The sequence below is a fragment of the Perissodus microlepis genome, chromosome 14 (genome assembly GCF_051167445.1).
Source record: "Perissodus microlepis isolate ML-2025 ecotype Zambia chromosome 14, ASM5116744v1, whole genome shotgun sequence".
In the NCBI taxonomy this organism is placed as follows: Eukaryota; Metazoa; Chordata; class Actinopteri; order Cichliformes; family Cichlidae; genus Perissodus; species Perissodus microlepis.
Window position 1 is genome coordinate 3,480,997 of NC_140474.1, and position 8,899 is coordinate 3,489,895.

General features: G+C 42.1%; 1 protein-coding gene across 1 annotated transcript; it reads left to right on the plus strand.

Moving 5' to 3' along the window:
* Positions 1-332: 332 nt before the first annotated feature.
* Positions 333-4,206, plus strand: LOC146372863 (mRNA decay activator protein ZFP36L1). Its single transcript, XM_084951909.1, has 2 exons — positions 333-616; positions 1,204-4,206. Exons 1-2 carry the CDS (start codon positions 563-565, stop codon positions 2,416-2,418), a joined length of 1,269 nt encoding a protein of 422 aa, XP_084808035.1. The 5' UTR covers positions 333-562; the 3' UTR covers positions 2,419-4,206.
* Positions 4,207-8,899: the final 4,693 nt, after the last annotated feature.

The following is an 8,899-nucleotide window of genomic DNA, read 5'->3' on the forward strand; positions in this document are numbered from 1 at the left end:
CCCTTATGACAATAAGTTGTTTATCATTAACTCCTCAGCTGTATTGATCCTAAACAAAATGAGAGCCTGCCCCCTCCCAAAAAAAAATCCTCTTTTAAGGATTTGGTAATGAATGGGTAGAAAAGTAGCTTCATTCAGCTCCCTCCTCCTCTCTCTGAGCCCTCCCTGCCCATTACAATTCAGGACCCCCCTCCCCCCAAACACACATACACATTAACGCACATTAACACACACACAGGGAGGGCCCTGCCCGCCCCCTGAAGCACACAGGCAGGAGGTGGGTGGGTTTCCCCAACTATTTAAGGAGATTCCAACAGATGGTTGAGTGACTTTCCTCCTGGGGACACTTTGCTCTTTTCCCAAACTTCTTGTCTCCTTCACAACAGACTGGGCTACTTTTGTTTTTCCTTTTCCTTCCCCCAAAACATTTTTTTTTTATTTTACTCCTGAGCTTTTTCAGAATTGTTTTTCCTTCTCTTTGGACCCCAAAAACTTCTGTGCTTAATATCCTTGTGAGATCAGACAACAGCTCATTGACTCGGTGAGGACGGTGGAGCTAACCATGCCCTCCGACTTTCTAACACCTTTCCTGGAACTAGATGAGGAGTTCTGCAAGGTGAGAGAGACCGATCGAAAACCTTTATACATGTGTACCAGACCAGCATGCCTGAAACACGATCAGCTTGTGCCTATACGAGCTGAATTAGGAGTAAATTATTAAGCTCATTTATTTGTGTTAAAAACATAAAGTGATGAAAAGCTACACATTTATTGTCTAATTTAAAGCATGAGTGTGGTTTAAACTTTAATATTTTGTAGAAAATTCAGATTCAGATGGTGTTAAAAGCTGTTCAATCTTTAGTTGTGTTGTGTTGTAACTTTACAGTGTCACGTGTTAACTTTTTCAGATTTTGGGGGCTTCATTTAATTTTTTTTTTTTTTGCAATTTTTAAATGTTATTTAATGAAACTGTGACAGGAAAACAGGCTGTTTGCTGTTTCTTTTAAATTATGTGTTATTTTTAAATTATTTTTTTTGTGCAAATTTAGAGATGTTTGAGCAAATCCAATTTATAAGACCTCTGGCTTTAGCTGCAACTCTAAAATCTCCTTTCAGCTCGCCTTGGCCCTGCAAGCCCCGCTCCAGCGCTCCAGGAATGCACAGCACTCATCTATTCTTCTCCTCTCTCCTTTTGTGCAACAGAATTTCCGCAGCCTGGAGGCGACAGATGGCTCGTCTGCCAGCTCCCAGCAGCAACGGCAGCAGCACAGTCAAAGGGTGCTCGGCTTCCAGCGACGTCACTCTCTCTGCCCTGTGACCCTCCCAAACTCCAAGTTCAACAGCAGCAGTTCTGAGATGACCGAGTCAGCCTGTTGGGGCCTAAATGTGACCTCCAACCAGCAGTGGAGCAGGGAGGGTCAGCTTCCCCGCTCCTCGCTCAGCCACATCCCCTTCAGAGTTGACCGCTCAGTCAGCATGATCGAGGGCAACAGTTTGGGAGGGAGAGAGGACAAAGCAGCCAACTTGTCCCCACCACTGCTACTCCCCCCACCTGGCCTATGCATCAGTAACACCTCCATCTCCTCAGCTGCTTCCTCCTCTTCCTCCAGACCCACGCCGCCTCCACCACCACACATCTCCACTCGATACAAGACGGAACTGTGCCGCACATATGAGGAAAGCGGGGCCTGCAAGTACGGTGCCAAGTGCCAGTTTGCTCACGGCATGGATGAGCTGAGAGGCCTCAACCGCCATCCCAAATATAAGACAGAGCCCTGCCGCACGTTCCACACCATAGGCTTCTGTCCGTACGGTGCCCGCTGCCACTTCATTCACAACGCGGATGAGCTCAATGCCGGCAATGCTGCTGCGTCTCCACAGAAGCAGAAGCTCAGGCCTCCTCTGCTGCGCCACAGCCTCAGCTTCGCAGGCTTCTCCTCCTCTCCGCAGACCTTCCAGCCAGTAAAGGAGTCACAGCCTTCCTCCTTCCTTTTCACCAGGGCCTCCTCTGTCTCTCCTCCTCCGTCCTCCGTAGGAAGCCCTGAGCTCCTTTCCCCTCTCTTTCCCGAACCCGGCCCACTGAAGCATTACCCCTTCCCCTTCTCTGGCATCGGTGACCTGGCTGGTGACAGCGGTGATTCAGCTCTGCGCTTCTTCGCCATGACCGATTCTGTCAGCGCCCGGTGTCCCACCTCAACTTTCACACCCAAAAGCCTCCCTTACCTCCTCCCTCAGCAGCCTCCAGCCTCCCTGAATGCCTGTCCCAGCCTTCAGCGCTGCTCCTCAGCTGACTCCCTCTCTGAAGAAGGCTACACATCCTCCTGCTCCCTCAGCTCTTCCTCCAGTGGCACAGAGTCACCGAGCTTCGAGGGCCGACGACTACCCATCTTCAGCCGCCTTTCTGTTTCAGATGAGTAGGGAAGGGTTTTACTGTAGGGCTGAATTTAATCAGGGATATATAGTCTAATAGTTTTAACTCTATGTGGCCAGTATATGATGTTGGTCTTTTCACAAAGAATTAAGACATTGGGTTTTCTGTTCCCTCTTAAATCCAGCAGAGTACCTATCTTTGTGCATATTGCATTTTTCATCCAAGCAGTTGTAGCACTGCTCAGTGTTCGTCCAGTTTAAGCTGACTTTTCCTTTTTTTCTTTTTTAAGCTTGTTTTTCATGCCGTTGTTACTGCTGTATACTGTTGTATACCCATTTTTAGGGACTACTCTGAGGGTTCTTCACTCAGCTCAGCATTCATCCTTGTGCTGTTCCTGCTCAGAGGGGAATTCTGTGTGAGAATTCCCTGTACCCTTATTTATGAAGGAATTTAACATTAGTGCTGTTTTCTCTGTACTGTTGGGTTTATTTGCAGGTCAGTTTCAACAATGCAAGCCTACAGCACTTCTCCAGTCATATTTTGGGCAGTTTAACTGTATTTCTTCAGCTTCTTGTCCAAAACTATTGAATAACTGTATGCTGCCACTGACTGATCAGTTGATTGTATGTCAGCTACTTTAAATGCTTTAGCAACAAAATCTAGCCCAGGTGTAGGCATCCCACTGACTCTAGTTACCAAAGTTAGAGTTCTCCTAACCTACTAGTACTGCTAGCCACGGCAGGTGATACACAGTGTTATAATTATTACTATAGCCTAACACTTTTTTTTAGCCATATTTATTGCTTTGTGTACGATTTATTGTTCATGTCATGTTTGCTTTGTGATTGTGTTTATGCATTCTTAATAATGCCTGAGAAATTATGCTTTACTTATGCATTCATTTTGTCCATCTGCTTGGTTTTACACTTTCCAGTAGCTTTAAGAAGGCTTGCGGAGAGGAGGGGGAAGGAGGACGTGAAACATTTTGGCATTCTGTATTTATGTTGCCTTACTGGCTTATAGGCCTGACAGAAATCAAGACTCGCTGAGCTTTCACGCCACAAGCAGTGCAGTGCTTTCTTCAGCATCCTCTGCCATTTGGTGTCAGTGTGAGCGCACAGCGAGTCTACTCTCCTCTCCGTTAAGCCTCACGTCCTGATCCACGTAACATTTTCTTCAACTGATAAATCCTGTTAAACATAAAGCAAAAAAAGACCTTGGTGTGAGCCAGCAGTGGCAAATAAAAATGTCGGTACATTATGAGATACACCAAAACCACCAAGAGAACGAAAACATCTTTTGTAATGTGTGAAAAGTGCGGTAATGTCCTGCACATCAGGACCGTTGTGTCTCGTGGTCAAAATTGTGTGCTATCTTTTTCTCTTGTGATCTAAATACACAAGTGAAAATTGACCTTTGTTTTATAGTTGACTTTAATCTATCCGAGTTGGTTTAATGACAATGTGTTTGGTCGACCTCTGTTGCACGCTAGCTTGCCAAGTCTCTGAGCGGCAGGTGAAATCACGCGAGTTCAAATAAAATTTAGGCCAGATTTTAATTTTTTTTTTGTTCATGAAAATTCTCTGACCTGTCCTGTCGAGTCCAGAGAGGCTTCTTGTTGCTGTAGCTTGTTGCTGGCTTGACAGCGAGCTGTTTTTGTAACTTTTAACTTAAAGTCTTATTTATTTTGATTTTCAAAGCAGAACCTATATTGTGTTGTTGGATAATGCGTGTTTTGATTTACATAATTTAAGTGCATCTATTGTTTACATTCCATGGGTTATGTTGATATGCTAGCTCTTTATCTTAATATATATGTCCACCTTTATTTCAAAATAAAAGTCCTTGAAAAAATAAGAATTCTATCTTGAATTTCATTACACTTGTTTCCTTTTGTTACCATACCTTCTTAAGGTCAGAATCTAAGAATTAGGTCAATTATTTAATATGTAAACTATGATTACAAAAAGCAAAAAGTACCTTATTGAAGACTGATTTTCAGCCCATTAACCTTTCTCCCACATAAACACGTAAACTCTTACTTCACTTCACCAACATTTCCAGTAGAATTCTCACATCCATTCATCAATGCTTGCTAATCAATCACAACAAAAAAACTTTAGTTTTTTAATCCCTTTTCCCATCTTTATATTCAAACATAAAAACAGGCGATGCAAATATTAAAGAGCTTTAGTGCTGAATAACACTCAGAAGAAGCAACTGGAAAAAGGCTTACACCTTCAGTGTTTGTTTTTCTGCATAAAATTTGAGCAACTGAGGACAAATTCCTCCTGAGTGAATGGCAATGGCAAAAAATAAAAGCACATGTTGAGCAGGAAATCAATAACTCAAATGTTCGTTTTTGGGAAAAGCTTTCCCACGAGCATCACTTTAAGATCCTGCCACTGTTTTTAGAGCTTTTACAATCATCTGTGTTTCATTCACAAACAAAAGGAACAAAGGTTAACTCTTTCTCCTACTTGTGTTTAGGGAATCTCCCAGCCCTCCCCTCTGTGTGCGTGTTTATGTGTGGGAGTGTGTTCTGTGGGAAGGGGAGTGAGTTTTGTTGCAACTCGTCTGAACAGACCAATTTAGAGTGAGTGACACTGGGGAGAATGTTTGGGCAACAGATGCTCGAACAAAGACTTCCCAGAACACAATGGGGCACTGAGATACTTGTGACTGATTTCCATCTATTCACACAAAGTGGAGCAGAAGTTGAGGTCCTCCCCTCTCTCTCTCTCTCTCTCTTTCTCTCTCCCTCTTTCACTCTGTATACATGTGTGTGTATTAAACTATTACTGTAGGGAAAAATGCCTGAATTCAAAACAATAAAGCAAAATATACAGAAAAAATCAATACTGATACATTTTTAATGAGATGATTACATACTTCTTTTTTCCCTGCACAACATTGTGCTGCCCCAGACCTCATATGTTCTTCGTACAAGCTGTTATTATAACCTATGGTTAATATTAAAGGCACAAATGGCCACATTTTGATGATAAAAAAAAATAATGAAATAATATTTTAATAATATTTTATTTTATTTTTAACAATCCCATATTTTAATGATCACTGTAGACAGGGTTGGACTTTTCATGCACAATATGGTGAATTTTGTTAAATGTCTATCTGGTGTTTCGTAACACTAACCAAGTAGTTTTGATAGTAAAAGTTACCAAACAGTGAATGAAACACAAGTGCTGATGACACATGGTACTCGAATGATCCTAAATAGAAATCAGTGACAGAATTGATGGAAGTTATCTAAGCTTCCTCTAATTCTAAGAGTTAAATAGTGATCACATTGACACTCTGGACTGAGATGCTAATGAGGCTAGAAGTGTGAAACTTTGTGTATGTAACGTACAAAAACAGCAGTTTTATTTATCTTTTTGGGCATTTAAAAAAGCTGTCTCACAGACATTGTCTGCATGGCTCCAGAGTGGCAGAACTAGTTTTTAGAAGAACTTTGTTCCAGATAAAACTTTGCATATGCACTGCAGCTCCAGTGCTTACTTTACATTTTCCAGCTGAGCCCTATGTAAGAGCATAGCTGTAACTGTGTGATACTGAGCATTCAAAGGGTATTAGCCTGCCAGATCACACAAATTTAGTGTGATGATAGACTGAGCCCATTTGAGAATAGAGATCATAACTGTCCAGAAAACTGGGCATCGTGTGTCCTGCAACCTACAAATACTTCCAGAAATGAAAACACACCTGACGGGCTCAACGGGGCCTGATTTGTGATTGTGTTCATATTTGGAAAGCACGGTGTGTTGGTGATACTTCATTTCCACATATTTATCGTTGTCGTCTTTTAAGTGGAAACACTCAACTCTGTCCTTTCAGACAGACTTGAGTCATTCTGCTGCATTATTGCAGCTTAAACCACAGAACCTGCTGCTACACCTGAATCACCTGGTAGAATTAAACAACTAGAATTAAACATGCAATCTCAGTCCAAGTTGAAAAAAAATTGGTTCTTCTTTTCAATATTCCCGCTCACATTCTCAGCCTAGTCACATTCACATGTGGGACATTGGCAGGGTAAAAATAATCGTATATTGGATATTTTCTTATGTTTCTGTCCTTTAAAATTATATGAGGGAGTTGGGGATTTCTCTCTCTCTCTGCATGTGTGTGTGTGTGTGTGTGTGTGTGTGTGTGTGTGTGTGTGTGTGTGTGTGTGTGTGTGTGTGTGTGTGTGTGTGTGTGTGTGGACATTCAGCAGTGGGCTGGCTGAGGATTTCCCTCTGGTAAATGAATAACAGTAAAGTGAGGCAGGAGCAGGCTCCCACAACCCCCAGGGCTACTTACCATTCAATACCCGTGGCTCTGTGTGTGTGTGTGTGTGTGTGTGTGTGTGTGTGTGTGTGTGTGTGTGTGTGTGTGTGTGTGTGTGTGTGTGTGTGTGTATCTGCAAGACCTTAAAAAGGCCAAGGGCCATCCCTGTGCAGCCCCTCAATCCCTCCCGCCCCTCCTGGCCACGAAGCCCCTTTGTGTGTCCCTGCTTTCCGTTTTCAGTCTAACATCTGTATGCTAATGCAGCTGAATGGGAATAAACTGGAATCAGCCTGGGAGCGAGGGTGAGGGGTGGCTTCCCTGTGTGTGGACAGATATGGGTGGATAAAGTGATTTGGGAGAATTCAGCAGCAGGGAAGGGTTTGTGCTGAGCTTAGAGAGAAAAAGAAGAATTATTGGTTAACGGGGGAGCTTAGGAGGGAATGGATGGGCTTGGGCTGTGTCAAGGAGGTGTCCTAATAAGCAGATGGCTCTCATCAAATATCCTGAAATGCTCACAAAAATTAAACAGCAAACTTAGATAACTTAGAAGCATAAATACGTTTCACCTGTGATGCTGAGGCACAACTGTGTATTTTTAAGTTAAGAATGTTATTTGGCTGCTGGAACTGGACTGTGATTTCAGAGGAACTGAGGGTGTCATTAAGCAAACAAATGGCTCAAGTCAAGGTAGCACCATGTTAAAAATCTATGTGGGAGGTAGATTTGCTCAAGTCATGTTGCTTCAGTTGCTTGAGACCTGACATTTAAACACCAGTTACTAAAGTGCTTTCATAACACTGAGAAATGTATGTTGACGATGGTTCTCAGTATTTACTTAGACTGCACGTGTAGTAGTAGTAGTAACCCTGTAAAGCTGTGACAAATGCAATTCTGCAGGCTTTCCTTACATTTTCACTGTCTTTAGAAGCTAGTGGCACATTGTTATTAAAGATGTTTGTCTGTCCACTATTTATCTTCTAAAACAGGAAAGTTTCCTTGAGCTCATAAAAACTGGATTTAATATAACTTCTATATGATAAAAACAAAAGTTATATAGTAAAAAGATACAATTAACACTGTATTTCATGTGGCATAAAACAAGTCTGTAAAAAGCTGTTGCTAAACTGGCCACTGGAAGACTTCCTGGTGTCTTTAATGAGTATTCTTTTTCCATTCATAAGTTGTAGGCTGTTAGATATTTATAATAATCAACTATTTCATCCATTTGTGTTATGATAATTTTTTCATCACAAAATGCAGTCAGGGCTGGACTGGACAAAAAAAAATCAGCCCTGGCATTTTTTATCCTTGTGACCCATCATTACCTCTCTCTCTCTTGATTACCAGTCCAGCCCTGGTAGCAGTGGACTGGAATAAAACAATGTCCATGACATCAAAGCGAGAATGTCTTTTGGCGTCCACGCCCATTATCTTGACTCCTCTCCTTCCTACCTCATCCATTTGTATCCAATGGGGGAGTGGCAAATACATGTGGAGAGGAGATGAGGAAAGGAACTGAGGATGTACAATCTGAGAAATAAGAAGAGAACACATGGTCTCTCCTCCTGGCTCCAAGCCCACTCACCTGCCTCCCATCATCTCAGCTTATGCAATATACTCTGTCTTTTGAACCAGCTCTCACCAGACTCTTCTTTTCTGTTACAAAAGATTGCACACTACAAACTTAACACACATCAATTCCAGTTCCAATTTTTCACCCCAGAGTCCCTATATTTCCCAGCCTCTTCAGAATCAGAATCAAAATACTTTATTAATCCCTAAAGAAATGATGACAACCGGCATGCAGCCTGTTTCAGTTGCCCTGCCTTGATTCCATCTGATTCCTCTGTAACAAAAAATCCTTAAGTAGTAGTATTTAAGATGCAAAACCTCTGAGGAACATTTCTAGCTATTAGCTTTTGACTCCCTTTGTTGGTATTTAATAAACACAACAAAAAGTGTTTTAATAGCATTTGTTACTTTTCAGTATATTCAACAAAAGTTTCACTAAAAGTTTGACCAAATCATGCTGAAGTCCACGGCACTGAAAATAAGAAGGCCAAATAAAAGGTCACTGCTTTAGTGTCCACGTTCCTTTATAACCCCAAGCATGTCAAAGTTCATAGTCATTTGTTCTCAGAGCCATCAGACTCTGGAGCTCAAACGGAGAAATCGATCCTCTAGTGTTCCTGTTTCTGTTTGTTTGTGTTATACCTCCTCACACATGACCTCCAC

Bases quoted from the DNA above. Each gene is read 5' to 3' on its own strand.
- LOC146372863 (XM_084951909.1), top strand. From the start codon at position 563: ATGCCCTCCGACTTTCTAACACCTTTCCTGGAACTAGATGAGGAGTTC. The intron at 617-1,203 runs GTGAGAGAGACC...TTTGTGCAACAG, and splicing joins TAGATGAGGAGTTCTGCAAG to AATTTCCGCAGCCTGGAGGC.